The sequence below is a fragment of the Panthera leo genome, chromosome E1 (genome assembly GCF_018350215.1).
Source record: "Panthera leo isolate Ple1 chromosome E1, P.leo_Ple1_pat1.1, whole genome shotgun sequence".
NCBI classification, from domain to species: domain Eukaryota; kingdom Metazoa; phylum Chordata; class Mammalia; order Carnivora; family Felidae; genus Panthera; species Panthera leo.
In genome coordinates this window covers 9,543,369-9,561,133 of record NC_056692.1, presented here as the reverse complement: position 1 = coordinate 9,561,133, position 17,765 = coordinate 9,543,369, and the positions used below count along the sequence as shown (strand labels likewise).

Here is a 17,765-nt window from a genome sequence, read left to right as displayed (position 1 = left end):
AGGATTATATTTCTTTGGTGTTTTGTTTTTTTCTTCCTGAAACAGAAATGACCATTTCAATCAACTATCACAATGAATCCATTTGAAAAAGGAACAGAGCGACAGATGACTGGATAAACAAAATGTGATATATACATACAAAGGGAGATTATCATTCTTAAAAAGGAAAGAGATTATGACATGTTATAACCTGGATTAACCTTAAGGACTTTATGCTGAGTGAAATAAGCCAGTCACAAAAAGACAAACACTGTATGATTCCACTTAAATGAAGTATCTAAGCAGCCAAATTCAGAGACAGAAAATAGAATGGTGGTAGTCAGGTGCTGGCGGGGAGGGGCAAAAGAGAGTGACCACTTAGTAAGACGAGAGTCTCGCTTCTGCAAGATGAAAAGTTCTGGAGATCTATTTCACAACAACAAATATATTTAACAGTACTGAACTGTACACATAAAAAAAGATGGTAAATTTTATGTTGTGTGCTTTTTACCACGATTTTTTAAAAGGTCAAGTACTGATTAAGAGAAGAAGGGTCTCTAAAGGTCTTTATTTCTCAACTTTACTTCTCTTCCTCACTTAGAAAACTTACCATCGGTGGGATAACAGCAGCTCTATGTTGAAGCTGTGGCAGGTCCAGTGGATTTGGTTTTATTGGGGATGAGACCAGTATAGATCCAGGAGGGTTTAACAATGAAGGCTTTGAGTCCATGGGAAACATTCTACAATTGGCAATAAAAAAAGATAAATTAATATATTCTTCTTTAAGACTTAAAAAAAACATGTTTTTAATCTTATTTTTGAGAGAGAGAGAGAGAGAGAGAGAGAGAAAGAGACAGAGTGTGAGCGGGGGAGGGGAACAGAGAGAGGGAGACACAGAATCCAAAGCAGGCTCCAGGCTCTGAGCGGTCATCTCTGAGCTGTCAGCACAGAGCCTGACAAGGGGCTCGAACTCACGGACCGTGAGACCATGACCTGCACTGAAGTTGGATGCCCAACCGAGCCACCCAGGTGCCCCTATTCTGGTTTAAGACTTTAAATGTACAATCATAATTCCTTCTAAGTAGTTAACGTGTAGGTGTGCACACATACGCAACGCATTAACCTTAGAAGAGATTTGAAGAGTAAGGAAAAAAGGGACTCTGTAATGCTAATTGTCCAAGAAACCTAATATTGATTTATAGGTTGAAAATAATCTGAATTTAATCATCTGCATCTAACCACGCAGTCTGAACAAATTCCATTATAAAATGGAATCTTGTAAGTCCTAATCTACCACTAACAGAGATTACAAACTAGTCATCTGTATCTTGCCAGGATCAAAGGGCATTCTTTTTTAAAATAACTGCCCATGAACATTTTAAAAACTGAGAATTCCACCCAAGAGTCCAGACTCCTGGTTTCTCATGAGAAACGGAAAAGAAATGGCAGCACAGAAGCAGCACTCCTGCACGGCAACGACATGCGGCTCGCTCCTTTTCCAAACAGCAAGCGCTTCTCCGTTCCCCACAGTCCCTTTCGCCCCACATTCCACCTGCTTCACTCAGGTTCGTTACCTACACTGGAGTTCAGGACACCCAATACATGCACGGGGAAAATCATACACCAGTGCCATACCCCACACCTTGCAGGCTTGATCATACTTCCCAGTATTATTGGGGAAAGACGAACATTTTAAAAAGTACAAGTTGATAAGAAAATCAGAATGTATGAAAGAAAACAATCAACATCATCCATAAGGAATAAAGATGGTGTTACAATGTAGAAAACGTAGGATGTGTCATGTGATGGCTGGGGAGTGATGCAGACTTTGGAGTGTCCCTCAAAGCCCACCACCATATATTTACGAGGAGTTTCTGAATTTCAAGACTACTATCATGTTCATCTCGTCGGGTGTTCCTCCAAGGTTACTACCTTCCAGTAGTTTCTAAAACCAACAGTGGAAAAACACAGAGAATCCTCATCTTAGAGGAACAGAATGTGGCACTTAGGTGAGTGGCTTATTTGCCTTCCTTTTTAAAAAACAGGAGGGGAGAAAAAGAAAAAAAGTGTTGGACTGGGTTTCTGATTAAATGATGTTTTTAGGGGCGCCTGGGTGGCTTGGTCGGTTAAGCGTCCGACTTCGGCTCAGGTCACCATCTCGCGGTCCATGAGTTCGAGCCCCGCGTCGGGCTCTGGGCTGATGGCTCAGAGCCTGGAGCCTGCTTCCGATTCTGTGTCTTCCGCTCTCTCTGACCCTCCCCCGTTCATGCTCTGTCTGTCTCTGTCTCAAAAATAAATAAACTTAAAATAAATAAATAAATAAATAAATAAATAAATGATGCTTTTAGTCGAATTCATTTCTAGAATCTGCACCGATGAAACATTCTACTGTGATTCTAGGGGATTCTATTGCTTTCAAGAAAAAAGGAAATCCCAAGGAATGCACACATATTAAATAAAGCAATATCTATTCCTATAAAAATTTATCTTTTTACTGTAACTTATAAAAACCATACACATAAAATAGTTTTGTATTATTAACTTAGTGACTAAAAACAGTCCTATATTCATGTATGTTATACATATTTTCAATTACAAATATGAATAATCTAGAATTTGAACTGATATAAACAGTGACTGTGATAATTACCTAGAGCTTATGTTTAAATCATGCCTTCTAAAATGTTTTCAGAACACTGAACATGTTTCTCCTCCCAACATAGTCTACCCTCTAATGCACAGGGACAGCAGGCCTTGTTTTGAGGCTGTGCGGTCTTAGAGCAAACAAGCCAATGCCTCTCGCCTTCACCGCCACATCCTTCGCCACCTCGTCCTACTGCTTCCAACACCAGGAACGGCAGTCTCATCTGTGGTTTCGTTCACAAGTTTTGTCAGATGAGATCCCCTCCTCTGCTACATATGGGATGCATGTAACCAATGCAGGAAAAAAATATTATCTTTTTCATTTGAAAATTATGAGCACCTAATTGTTCCTGGTTATTTAAGCAGATGAAGAGCATCAAAACCCAGTAATAATGGCACGGAGACCACCTTTAACTTGCCGAGGTTTACGCAGGAGTAATCTCCACGGCCGGCACCGTTCTGTGACTCAGCATCCGACAGAGCAAAGAATACAACAGTATTAGAGGAACGAGGCTCACCTCTGCCTCTCGGGCTCTCCATCTACATCTTCATCAGCACTGCAGGTAGCACTGGAATCATTGTCCGACTGGGGCTCGGGCCTCTGGGCCCCTATCTGCTGGGCCCCCACCAAGTCTTCATCGCCAGGCTCTGTCTTCTCGCCGGCTCTCTCCAGGTCTCTCTCTTTGGTATCGCCTTCGACTTTAGACGGATTGTTTTCGGGCACCCTCATGTCAACATCTACAGAGTCCGTTCTGGTAGTCGCGGGGAGGTCAAGAACAGAAGTCACTTCAGCACTGGGCTCCTGCCGGTCAACGTCCATCGGCTCTGCTGCCTCTACGGTGATGCTGTCATTCGCCTGGGTCTCCGCGCTTTCATTTTCGACGGGCTTCGTACTTGGCACTGCCGAGGAGGGAGACGCACTGGGCGCAGGTTCGGAGGTGGACCCGAGCTCGGCCACAGGTTCCGTGTTCCCTCGAGAAGACGCATTTTCAGTGCTATCTTCGCCGGGCTTGACAGCTTCAACTGGTGAAGGAGAAGGAGCACTTTCTGTATCAGAACTATTTTCAGCACCTTAAAGATAATGATACGGCATAAAAATCTGATAATGGACATGTTTCAGGGGTGGCAGAAGCCATGCTTCAAAGTAGGTTTAGAAGGAATGACACTCGTCGCATGACCTCACCGAAGTACGCCAGCCACTGGGAAGCTAAAGTGTCTACAGAGCATGAAAGGGAGAGATCAAACTGTTTTCACCTTCTGAAACTGAAAGCGTAAAAGCCTTTAGTATCGAAAAATCATTTAACATGAAATTTGAAAAATGAAGAAAGATGAAAAAACAAAACTAAACAAAAAAACGCAGAAATGGTAACATTTCAGTTTATTTCTACCAGCCCATTTCTGTGCTTTTCTTTATACCCAGGAGGGCTGACAGTCCGTTCTAGAACAGCGCCATCCAATAGGAACATCATGTGAGTTACACCTGCCATTTTAATTTTTCCGGTTGTCGCGTTAAAAAAGTAAAGAGATAAGTTAACTTTAAATCATGTATTTTATTTAACCCGATATGCCTAAAATATTATCTTTTTAACATGTAATCAACATAGAAAACTAGCAATGAGATTTTTACCTTTCTTGGTACTAAGTCTTCAAAATCTGATTATATTTTTCATTTTTAGCATATCTCAATTTGAACTAGCCACATTTCAAGAGCTCAATAGCCACAGGTATTTAGTGGCTACCACACTGGACAACAAAGCTCTAGAGTAACATGACACAGACTTTTTAATTTAACGTTGTAACCCTGGTCTTCCCCAACATCGTTTGTTTCATTTTATAAATGCAGTTTTAACCTGTGACATCTTTACCTAGATATTTCAAAGGAATCACAAATTCAGTATTTCCTGCACCAGACTTGGACTCAACACACCCAAATCCCATTCTTTTCTACTGTTTACTACCTAATTAAACCAGAAACCTATGAGCAATCTTTTAATCCTTCCTCTCATTGATCCCCATATCCTGTGTAGACAAGCATCACAGATTTTCTCTCTAAAAAGATCCCTTGTGGGGCGCCTGGATGGCTCAGTCGGCTGAGCGTACGACTCTTGATTTCAGTTCAGGTTATGATCCCAGGGTCACGGGATCGAGTCCCATATCTGGTCCCACACTGAGCATAGAGCCTGCTTGGGATATATATATCCCTCCCCCCAAAAAACAAAAAAATTAAAAAAATTCAAAGATCCCTTGAATGCACCCACTTCTATTCAACCTCACAACTGCCGCTCCAGTCCAGAAACAACTCCTCCCATCTTCCACCTCAGACCATTCTCTACCACAACGCCAGAGTGAGCTGCTTAAAAACCGAACCTTACCAAACCTCACTCACGCGCTTGCCTTTGCCATCGCCCTTCCCTCCGTGAGGGCAGGGATCCTCTATTTTGCTTATCGTTTAAGTCCTAGCACAAGCACTGTGCCTAGCACACGAGACTCAAATATCTGCTGAAGGATAAAGTGACTGAATGATTATGAACATGTCTTAAATTTACTTCCCTTTTCCTTGAAAGCCTGGACCCTCAGGCTACTTCCAATTTGCCACTATTATGAACAGCGTACAGACATGTTTACTATAGCATTCAGTGTTTGATTATTTTCTTGAAGTAGACAACATAAAAATTTAAATCTCCCCCCAAATTAATATATTTACCTCCAATGAGAACCCCAATGGTTGGTAAGGAAGATTTTTTTTTTTAATTATAAGAAGTTTTATTTTAATGTTTATTCATTTTTGAGAGACAGAGACAGAGCACAAGTGAGGGAAGGGCAGAGTGAGAGGAAGACACAGAATCTGAAGCAGGCTCCAGGCTCTGAGTGGTCAGCACAGAGCCTGATGCGGGGCTTGAACACATGAACCGCGAGATCATGGCCTGCCTGAGCCGAAGTCAGATGCTTAACCGACTGAGCCATCCAGGTGCCCCAAGAAAGATTTCTTAAACTAGATAAACTAATTTAGAGTGTATATGAAGAACAAGTCCCTGAGAAAATCTCAGAAAAGTATGAAGAACATTAGAGTGAGAGGCCTGCCTCTCCAGATAGTCAAACTTACCACAAAGCCAACGTATCACATGTTTGCAATTGCCAGAGTGATAGACAAAATAAATCAGCAATGCAGAAGGCAATGCCTAGGAATAGATCCTAAAGTAGATGGGAAATTAATATATACCAAAGGTGACATTTCAAATCGTTGGGTAAAGGATGATTATTTAATAAACTAGCTCCCTCAGAACCGGCTCCTTGTCTGGAAGAAAAACATGGACCCTACCTTACACTACACACAAAAATAACTCCAAAGGGAATAGAGTTTTCAAAATTCGAGAAGATAACGTAGGACAGGATATGTATAACCTCAGGAGGTATGTAGAAATGTCTGAAAGCAAAACAGGAAACTCTGAAGCTACAGATACATCATTTACACAGAAAACAATAAAGGCTTAATTGACCATATGGGAAAAGATACTTTCAATGCATAACATAGTATTTTAAAACCCTACAAATTCATCCTCTCACTCATTCAATTAGGTACAAAACACCCAACGTGCAGGGTGCGCTGGGGACAGAGAAGTGAAAAGACCAAACTGCACTCTAGAGGACCTGACAGTCGGTGTCAAACGGACAGTGAACAATTAAGTACATGATGCATCTGGAAGTCATAAGCACAGTGAGTAGCAAAACTGGGGAACCAGTGAAGAAGAGGGTATTAAAGAGGTAAGGTGACATTTCAGCAGAGGCCTGAAGGAAATGGCAGAACGAACCAGGGACATCTTGGGGAAACGGTAGAAGGATCCGCGCACGCAAAACCCCCGAAGTGGGGGTTGCTTTGCTCAAACAGCAAGGAGAACAACGTGGTTAGAACAGAGTGAGCAATCACCTCACATCTGTCAGGATGGTTATGATCAGAAAGGCAAGAAATAACAAGTGGAGAAAGGGAGCCCTTGTACACTGGTGGTGGGAATGTAAATTAGGGCAGTGGCTATGACAAAGAGTATGGAGGTTCCTCAAAAAATTAAAAGTAGAACTACCATTTGATCCAGCAATTCCTCTTCTGGGAATTCATCTTGGAAAAAAAAAAAAACAAACACTAACTCGAAAAGATATGTGCACCCTCGCATTGATTGCAACATTATTTACAAGAGCCTTACAAGAGCCAAGACACTGAAACAACCTAAGTGTCCATCAATGGATGAATGGATAAAGAAAATGTGGGGTATAGATACAGACACAGACACATACACACAATAGAGTATTATTCAGCCATTAAAAAGGGGGTGGGGGGCGCCCGGGTGGCTCAGTCTGTTAAGCGTCCGACTTTGGCTCAGGTCATGATCACTCAGTTTGTTGAGTTCAAACCCCGCGTCTGGCTCTGTGCTGACAGCTCAGAGCCCGGAGCCTGCTTCAGGTTCTGTGTCTCCCTCTCTCTCTGCTCCTCCCCCACACTCATTTTCTCTCTCTCTCTCTCCCTCTCTCCCTCCCTCCCTCAAAAATAAATAAATTAAAAAAAAAAAAAAAGGAATTCTTGCCATTTGCAACAGGGATGGCCCCTGAGGGCATAATGCTACGTGAGATAAGTCAGACAGAGGACAAATATTGAATAATTTCACTTGTAAGAAGAATCTTAAAAACAAACAAACAAACAAAACCATGAACACACAGAACAATTTGTGGTTACCAGAGGCAGAAGAAGGGAGAAATGAGTGAAGGAAGCCAAAAGGTTCCAACTTTCGATTAGAAGATTAAGTCAGTCCTGGAAATGTAATGCACAGCCTGGCGACTATAGCTAGTAATACTGTATCGTACACTTGAAAGTTGCTAAGAAAGTAGATCTTAAAAATTCTCATCACAAGAAAAAAATTATAACTATGTGAGGCGATGGATGTTAACACGACTTACTATGATCGTTTCTCAATCAATACAAATACTGAATGATTAGTTTGGACATCTGAAACTAGCATTATGGGTCAAAGATATCTCAATTAACAACAACAAAGAACATAGTGAGTAAGCAGAAAAGTGGTTTGCAAAAGGGTCGCAGAGGTGTATGGGCCAGTTCGTGCAGGGCCTCACAACAAGTCCCAGGCTTCTGAACGAAATGTGAGAGCATCACAGCATTTGGAACAGAGGCACAACACAGTCTGATTGACACTTTAGAAGGTTCACTCTGGTTGTGGTTGGTGTAAAGGCACAGAAACATAATGGGACAAAGAGCAGCAAGGCGACCAATCAGGGGGCTGCTGCAGTGAACATGGGCAGTGGCTCAGAACCAAAGTAGCAGCAATGAGGGTAGGGAGATGGGATGAGATTCTCACTAGTGCCTCTAAATATCCACTGATGGACCACATGTAGGGTAGGAGAGTGTCATTTGTTGGCCCAGGGAAAGACTGGAGGGAAAAGAGGCCTCCAGTGGTGGGGAATCGAAAGTTTGTTCTGGATGTTAAGCTGGCTCTTGGGCATCCAAATGGAAACGTTAAGTAGGCAGTCAGATGCATGAGCCTGGAGTTCGCACGGGAGCTCAAGTGACAGATATAAAAACGAAATCAAAACAAAACGTCACAGACAAAAGCTCAGGACAGAACCTCCCACTTAGTAAGGTCTAAACATACGGCAGCAATCACTGTTAATGAAAGATGCTACCAAAATGTTGAAAGGCTAACAAAAGGCCTCACTTCATTTCATTCCCATTCAACGGAAAGCCTCAAACCCGAGGGCAAGTTACCAAGTCATTTGTCTTCACAATATTAGGAAGCCATGTTCATGACCGCGCAGCAGACATCACCTGTCATAAGCACTTCTTCGATTACTTTCTTCCTCCAAGCCACAGAAGAGTAGGAGTGTTTCCAAGGCAGGATGCTTCACCAAGCACCAGCCAAATGAGTGTCTTTTTTATTTTCGCTTAAAGAATGACTTGGAACAAAAGAACACGAATAAATCCAAATTTTGGTCAAGTTTCCGTTATCTTTGCTCCAACTCCTCTGTCAGAGACGCACACAGTCGAATGAACAACCCATCTTGCTCTCTGCTCGCGCACTGCCGACAATCTCCCACAGACACGAGCAGCGCCACGTGAGAAACAGTGACGATAAGCATGAGATCACAGGCCATGTAAACTTCATTGTACTGCCTTTTCCTTGACACCTTGAAATTCAGTCAACAGGAAATGGGGATCGCACAATTCTAGGGGCGAGTTCATTTCCTATTCGCGAGAAACTAGTCTAGGAGTCACAACATAACCCCCTGTATGGATGGGAATGTGTGCCCACCAACCCCCACGCCTGATCAGACAGAAACATTATTTTTATGCTTAGCCTTAACCTTATGCTTAACCTTAACCTTATGCTTAACCTTTTATGCTTAAACTTAACCTTAATTACTTTAATGACCTTATTTATAACCTTATTTCATAACCTTAATAACCTTATGTGACAATCTGAAAAAACCTTCACACCAAGACAAAGTAACAGGAAGAAAACAAAAGGAAACAAGTCACTTTTTGGTGCTCAGCTTCTGAAAATCTGTTAGCCCCTGTACGGATAGGCTTCTGTGTTCTGAGATAAACATATTTATGATAATTAGGTTTGGGCTTTGTTATGGACTGGATTATGTCCCCCACAAACTTTATATGTTGAAGCCCTAACCCCCAAGGAAACTGTATTTGGAGACAGTGCTTTTAAGGAGACAATTAAGCTTAAATGAGGCCATGAGGGTGGGACCCGAATCCACTAGGACCAGTGGTGTCCTTACGAGAAGAGAGATACCAAGAGCACATGTGCACAACGGGAAGGTCATGTGAGGACAAAGCAAGAAGGCTTTCTTCTGCAAGCCAGGAAGACAGGTTCACTAGAAACCAATCCTGTTTGCATCCTGATCTTGGACTTCAACCTCCAGAACCGTGAAAAAATAAATTTCTGTTGTTTAAGCCACCCAGTCTGTGATAGTCTGTTATGACAGCCCAAGCGGGTTAATACAGGCTCCATGTACATTTATAACCCAGAGAATACTACCTACCAGCAACAAACCTATGAAAATGAATAACCTTGCATGATCTCTTAAGAACCATAAGCACACCATCCTGACATTCATAGTCTACGCACCCTTCTGCCACCCCAGAGTGAGCTTGCCCCAGGATTCTCATTTTCCAGAAAACCTCACAGAAAAAAAGCTATTTATCGCTCAAAGCCCAAACACATTCAAAACAAAACTTCAGTTTAAAAGCCAACAACAGGGGCACCTGGATGGCTCGGTCAGTTAAGCATTCGACTCTTGATTTTGGCTCAGGTCATGATTTCACTGTTTGTGAGTTCGGGCTCTGTACTAACAATGCAGAGCTTGCTTGGGATTCTCTCTCCCTCCCAAAATAAATAAACTTAAAAATTTTTTAAAAAATAAAAGTCAGCAACTTGTAGAAAAAAAAAAATAAAACAAAATCTAGTATTTCTGAAACTCCTAGAAGGTATAGAACTTCCTAAGCTTAAAATATGAGCACCTACCAAGGAACATATATAAACAGCTCTGATTACATACAAAATTTAAACTCGTAATTTAAAATCAAAACAAAAAGCGAATGAGACGGAAAAAATATTTGCATATACAAAACATGAACATATCTAAGATATCATTTATAGAGAGCTACTAAAATCATTGAAAAACCCCATGTCAGAAGCAGTCAATTCACAAAAGAAATCTATAGAAACTTGAATAGTAATATGAATTGAAATAAATTTGGACTTTTTTCTTTAACTAGCAAAAACTAAGAAAACATTTACTTTTTCAGGAAGTGGTCATTAATTTTTTCAGATGACAAAAAAGATTTTTATTTCTTAAGTTTCTTGGGTTGACATTCTTTTCTATTGGGGCTTCTAGGGTCGTTAATTCTCCTTATACGAAAGCATAAACAGGACATATGTAAGTAAGTCTTTGTAAAAATTGAAGTCAATCAAAGTCAGTGCAACAAAGAAGGAAATGTAATCGATGATACTAACTGGACAAATAAATATGGCAACGACATAGGTGCACAGACATCTTTCTAGATAACGGAGTGCCATTTTAAAGATCCTCTGGTTGTGGTAACTGGGCCATCTCAGGTGCTACATAAATGTTTGTTGATGGAATAAATACACTGTGCTCAAGTTTAAGGTCTCTATGCCATGAAAACACTGATAATACTTTTTCCTTCATGAAGCAATTCTTAAATAGTCAAATGACTAAGCTAACAATTACAGATTTGGCTAGCGGAAGTCACAACTAAATTTAAGACTTTAAGATACCTTCACTGTCTTCTGGATTTTCTTCTTCATTAGAAGCTTCAATATCTTCATCCTCCTGAGCAGAAACAGTGGAAGCTACACTTTCACATTGAGACACATCTCGCTCTTCACGAGGCTTTCGTGAAGTCTAAGGAGTAAAAGAATATGAGATTAGGGGTGCCTGGGTGGCTCAGTTGGTTAAGCTTCCGACTCACGATTTCAGCTCAGGTCATGATTTCACGGTTCTTGGGATCGAGACTCACATCGGGCTCTGCAGTGACAGCACAGAGCCTGCTTGGGATTCTCTCTCTCTCTCTCTCTCTCTCTCTCTCTCTGCCCCTCCCCCACTCATGCTCTCTCTCGCTCTCTCAAAATAAACATAGAAAAAAGAATATTAATTTATGATTTAAATAGCTAAAAGAAAAAAAATGAACCTTTTCATGTCTAAAATAACACAGAACATGGATACACACTAAACAAGAAGGTTGCATGTTTCACAACTGTTCTGGTTAATGTGCAGTTACCTCTAGGGAACCACTTCCTGGCCTTTTTGTGTAAATACATTACTTTCATCGAACTGATCAAAAGTCTGGACAATTTTTTGGACAATTTTTCAAACAACTCACCACCATACATGTACAAAGAGCCAAAAATGGCAAAACTCCTGCTATTCTCCCCCTCCAGATAATGTATTTTTCTAATACATACAATGTATACATTTATTTTCTAAGAAAAATAACACATTCATCGGAATGTTGAAGACCCAGAATTATGTTAAAGAAGACAATAATTGCTCATAATTCTACCAGCAACGGATTCTAAGTATGCTGATACATTTCCTTCCTGTCTTTTATACCTGTGTACATATGTATACATGGAAATAAAACCAGGATGACCCAACGTGATTATATACCTTACTTGTTTAACCTACTATAATCATGAACTGCACGTACCTCTCTACATTATACATTCTTCAAAATTATTATATTAGTGATTCCATAAAAACAATCTATACCAATAAATGTTTAAAATTCTATTTTAAGATATTTAGGCAATTTTTAAGTTTAAGTATTGTTAATAACGCTGTAATAACCTCCCTTCACTAACTTTAAGAATTCAGTGATCTTGGGGAGCCTGGGTGGCTCAGTCGGTTGAGCGTCCGACTTCGGCTCAGGTCACGATCTCGCGGTTCGTGAGTTCGAGCCCCGCGTCAGGCTCTGGGCTGATGGCTCAGAGCCTGGAGCCTGCTTCCGATTCTGTGTCTCCCTCTCTCTCTGCCCCTCCCCCGTTCATGCTCGGTCTCTCTCTATCCCAAAAATAAATAAACGTTAAAAAAAAAAAATTATTAAAAGAATTCAGTGATCTCATAAGCAACATCTGATCACTGCTGTAGCCAATCAGCATTGGTGTTACTGAATTTCTTTTACTATTGATGAGGACAAATTTCCTTTTTTTTAACAGGATTTTCCCTTCTGTAAACCAAGTGTTTACGTAACCCTGCTCATTTTTCTACTGGGGTCACAGATCTGTAAGAGTATAGGTGCACATACATAGGTGTAAGACATTAGCCATTTATTGTATTTATAATCTTACATTGCTGACTATGAAACTTAAGGTCTCCTGTCTTTGCAGACTGGAGGATCCCAGCCCTGGCACTTCTCTGTGCTGCACCTCTTCCAGGGCCTGTACTTCAGCAGACTCCAGCTACAGGCATCTCCCAGGGCCATTCCTCATAGAGGAAAATAAGTTATTGCCACCCCAACTGTTAAAATTACCAATATTCTTATTCTGTTTATTTCTTCTCATTTTTGGTCTACATATGAATACACTAGTAGGATCCAACCTAAAGCATTAACTGAAGCAAGAGAAAAAAATCATTTCCCAATGTCAGAGTCATACAACCGGGTGAAAGTCTGAAGCTAAAAAAAATTCAACACTTCGGCGAGGATTCAGAGAAAGAGGAACACTTTTGAGCTGCTGGTAGAAATGCAAACTGGTGTAGCCACTCTGGAAAACAGTATGGAGGTTCCTCAAAAAGTTAAAAATAGAACTACCCTACGACCCAGCAAGTGCACTACTGGGTATTTATCCAAAGGACACAAAAATGCTGATTCGAAGGGACACGTGCACCCCAGTGTTTATAGCAGCGCTATGCACAATAGCCAAAGTATGGCAAGAGCCCACCTGATGAATGGATCAAGAAGATGTGGTATATACACAAAATGGAATATTACCCAGTGACCAAAAATAATGAAATCTTGCCATTTGCAATGACGTAGATGGATCTAGATTGTATTATGCTAAGCGAAATTAAGTCAGAGAAAAGACAAATATTTGATTTCACTCATATGTGGAATTTAAGAAATAAAACATACGAACATAGGGGAAGGGAAGCAAAAATAAGACAACAGAGAGGGAGAGGCTCTTAAATAGAGAGACTCTTAAATACAGAGAACAAACTGAGGGTTGCTGGCAGGGTGTTGGGTGGGGGATGGCTAAATGGGCGATGGGCATTACGGAGGGCACTTGTTGGGATGAGCACTGGGTGCTGTATGTAAGTGATGAATCATTAACTACTACTCCTGAAACCATTATTACACTGTACGTTAACCAACTTGGATTTAAATAAATAAAAATAAAAAAAAAAATCATCACTATGCTCCTAGGGAATGCAAGGGAAGAATCCTCTGGCTACACTTTTTAAAAAGCTTGCAAAAGACTTCACGAGTGCTGCAATATTTTTAGGCATTAGATAATAGCTACTATGCGGATTTTTCCGGTGTGGAGGCTATATTCCTCCTTTGCTGATATCCACCGATTCTTCTGGAACTTCCACTGATGGACAGAGAAGAGACAACATTTTACCACCATGCAACACTCCTCCAATCACATGCAAAAATCTCCTACCTCTCCAAGCATTTGCTTCACTATATGATAGCACTCGTTAATTTTTAATGTAATAATTCAAACCTACAGAAATATAACACCTATGTATCTTCTCCTTTGTTTTAACAGATATTAGACGTTTTGTCACGTTTTCTTGAAACCTTTTTAAAAACGGTAAAACACTCTAAAAAAATGGAAGCCTGCTGTCCTATCATTTCCATTGTAATTTAAAAGATTAGAATAAGAAGTGTTATTGACATTTGTGATGGTTAATTTTGTGTGTCAACTTGGCTGGACCACCGCACCCAGATATTTGGTCAACGTTATTCTGGATGTTTCTGTGCAGGTGTTTTTTAGATGAGATTAACACTTCAATCAGTGGACTTCTGAGTAAAGCAGATGACCCTCCATAATGTGGATGGGGTGGGCTTCACGGAATCAACTGATGGCCTGATTAGAACTAAGACTAAGGGCTCCCTGTCCCTCATCCCGGGCCCTAAGGAGGATCTATTCATGAGATATATATAATGATATTCACTGAATTTGAAGTTAAAACAGAAAAACACTTAAAATATTCATGAATTTGGGGCACCTGGGTGGCTCAGTCAATTAAGTATCTGACTCTTGATTTCAGTTCAGGTAATGATCTCACAAGGTTCGTGGGTTTGAGCCCCACATCCAGCTTTGCGCTTACAGCACAGGAAGCCGGCTTGGAATTCTGTCTGCCCCTCCACACCCCCTCCCCTCACATGTGTGCTTTCCTTCTCTCTCTCAAAATAAACTTTAAAAAAATTTGTTTTAAGAAGGAAATAAATATCTATAAATTCATTTGAAGAACAACAAACACATTACATGTCAACATAAAAAACATTTTTAATAAAAAATAAGTACATTCCAAAACCAAAGAATCATTTAGTGAAAAAGTATCATTTTTTTAATTGATTTTGGAAATTCCTTTTAATGTCTGCCTTGAGAGTATCACAATTCTCAAATATGCTTCTACATTTAACCTAATCGGCAGGCGTAATACTGTTTTGGTTGAAACACATATTAAAAATATCTGGTCTCATGGGGCGCCTGGGTGGCTCAGTCGGTTAAGCGTCCGACTTCAGCTCAGGTCACGATCTCGCGGTCCGTGAGTTCGAGCCCCGCGTCGGGCTCTGGGCTGATGGCTCAGAGCCTGGAGCCTGCTTCCGATTCTGTGTCTCCCTCACTCTCTCTGCCCCTCCCCAGTTCATGCTCTGTCTCTCTCTGTCCCAAAAATAAATAAAACGTTAAAAAAAAAATTTTTTTTTTAAAAAATATCTGGTCTCACAGAGATATGTAGTTGGAAAGGGAAGTGTGTTTTAACATCTTTTTAGACAACCCTAGATATTACTCTTTGATGGTGCACCGAAATTGGGCATGTCGTCATCTCTTAAAGGATAACTGCAACGTGAAATCTGAAACTGTATCAATAAATTTTTCGTACTCTATTAAAATCCATTCATCTATCTTGAACTTCGATGTATTACAAAATATTTTATGTATCCTTTATACATACAGGATACCCACTGCAAGATCACAAATTGGTCATTTGGAAAACATGGATTTACACAGATTTTTCAAATCTGGATACGTTTCACTGTATATGAAAACATCACAGTGGTTCTTATTACCACTGATCTCATCAGAAAAGTCTTTGAGTACCGGGAAGACGGTAAGCTCATGGGGAGGGATACAGATTTTCCAAACTTCTAACCTTTGCTTGAAAGCTCGAAACTGGAAAGTGGCAACAAATACCACCGCTTGCTTGCCTTAACAGACAGGCTCACGTGTTTTCAAGAAAATGTCGACTATGGATCCAAGTCTGAAAAACCACAGTCTGTCATTTTTTCAACTGAAACTGACATTCCATAAAAAAAGGGGAGCTAGTCCAGCTTGGGACTCGAACAAACGCAAAGTGCTTTCCCAGGGCAGAAGCGGGACACTTTGGGGTGGAACAGAAGGACTTCACACAACACTTCTCACTTCATCCCACACACACATACCCAAGGGTCAAGACTTAGTCAAGCGCATTTTGACTGCTTCACTAAGGACAAGTGACACCGGCACATTTGTTTTGAAACTGCTAACAACGCTGGAGATGAAGAGAACAGTGAGTATTTAGCACAGCGGTGTCCTGCGGTGATTCGTGCGAAGGCACTGATGATCTCCCTCCCAACAACTCTGACATCGTCTGTGCAAATTTAACACGGTGGGGAAGAGTAAGTACCATGTTAATATTTTTCCAAAAGCAGTTCTGACCTCATGGCATCCTCAAGGAGCTCTGTGGACTTTGAGAACGTTGGAACTTCCTAGTTAAGGGATTTTCCATAATTCACACTCTCTGGTTTTTAGTATTTATCTGAGATGCTTTCTCTCTGAGAAAATGGTTTTAATATGCCAAATCAATTCTTTCAACAAGGTCAAAAGAACGCCAACTAAACTTTTCAATTCAAACTCCAAAATGTTTCTGTTTTCCAAATCCCATTACGGTCATTCAAAAGTACTGAACTGCCATTACTCCTAACACGAATTCCACTCCTTGGACAGTAAACAGAGAAAAAGTCAACTTGTGGTGAGAAACTAGCATATCCTTTTACAGGTAAATGCAATAAATAAAAATACAAGACGCAAAAAAGTTTCTCTCTCAACCAGTATTTCAAGCTCGAAGACAAAGCAGAAACAAAACAAAAACAAAATTAAAAAAGATTCTGATATACTCACTTTCTGCTTATGCTGCTGCAGAAGGTTGTCCAGATTGTGTCGCCTTTTGTAGTTAAAATAGAAGTTTTTACATTGCGCTTCACTTTTAGTTCCCACCATTTTGGCAATTGCTGCCCAGTTACGACCATGTTCTACAAGACCTGTATTTTAAAAAGAGACCAAAGATGAACTCAACAGTCACCTGATAAAGCTAACAAGAGAAATAATCAAATCAATCTAACCATGGTATTCACAATCATTAGCACTAAGAGTATGTTTTCAATTATTTACTGATACGTTTCAATACATACTTAAATATATATTGACTCTCAACGCACTGACAGCTCTATTTTGCCACCCAGATTTACAACACGGTCATTAATTGAAGGGCTCAACCTTGTCCTTGCTATGGGTCTTCTGGAGAGCTAGGACAATGTTCGATACAGAATAACAACTCAAACACTTGTAAACTGAGTGATTAGGTACTTCTAAATCTTTGGAAACAGTACATCGATATAAAGTTAATAAAGTAATCATATAAATAACACAAGATAAAGAACATATATATATATACATATATATATATGACTATTTATATTTAGCCTATCTTCATTCATAATCAAGAAATACTCTCAAAAAAATAAACCAGTTTTTTTGTTTGTTTGTTTTTTCTTAAGCCTGTTGTAGGGGCACCTAGGTGGCTCAGTCGGTTAAGCGTCTGACTTCGGCTCAGGTCAAGATATCGCAGTTCATGGGTTCGAGCCCCACATCGGGCTCTGTGCTGACAGCTCGGAGCCTGGAGCCTGCTTCAGATTCTATGTCGCCCTCTCTCTCTGCCCCTCCCCCCCCCTCACGCTCTCTTTCTCAGAAATAAACGTTAGAAAAAAAATTTTTAGATAAAAGCCTGTTGTAATACAATGCATCACAGAAACCTATGCAGTCTAGCACTTTTTAGTCAAATTATATCTATACATACACATACCTATCTGTAAGGAATGTGAGTATATAAATGCTATACAGAGAGCTATACAGACAGGGATATACTTTAGATACAGGTGTACCCAAACAGGAATTTTCTAGTACAAATTCGACAATTTACAGGAAGACACCAGTTTTTCAAGTAGCTTCCTTACTAATGACAATTGGAGGATAACTTCCAAATCTTGCCTGACACATGAACAGAGCTGAATGGAGGCTAAACAGTCACATGGGGCTGCAGCTACCTGCAAAAGATCG

At 40.4% G+C, this 17,765-nt stretch overlaps 1 protein-coding gene across 16 annotated transcripts in view; it reads right to left on the bottom strand.

Moving 5' to 3' along the window:
* NCOR1 (nuclear receptor corepressor 1) overlaps positions 1 to 17,765 on the bottom strand; it is a 159,644-nt gene that overhangs the window by 47,691 nt on the left and 94,188 nt on the right. For 14 of the 16 annotated variants that reach the window (XM_042917444.1, XM_042917443.1, XM_042917445.1 and 11 more), the window contains 4 exons: positions 16,551 to 16,690; positions 10,938 to 11,064; positions 3,141 to 3,693; positions 590 to 719 (listed from right to left, as the gene is read on the bottom strand). In XM_042917444.1, the coding sequence (XP_042773378.1) occupies positions 590 to 719; positions 3,141 to 3,693; positions 10,938 to 11,064; positions 16,551 to 16,690 (950 nt within the window). The remainder of the gene's footprint in view (positions 1 to 589; positions 720 to 3,140; positions 3,694 to 10,937; positions 11,065 to 16,550; positions 16,691 to 17,765) is intronic. The other 2 variants (XM_042917449.1, XM_042917455.1) reach the window with 1 other exon arrangement.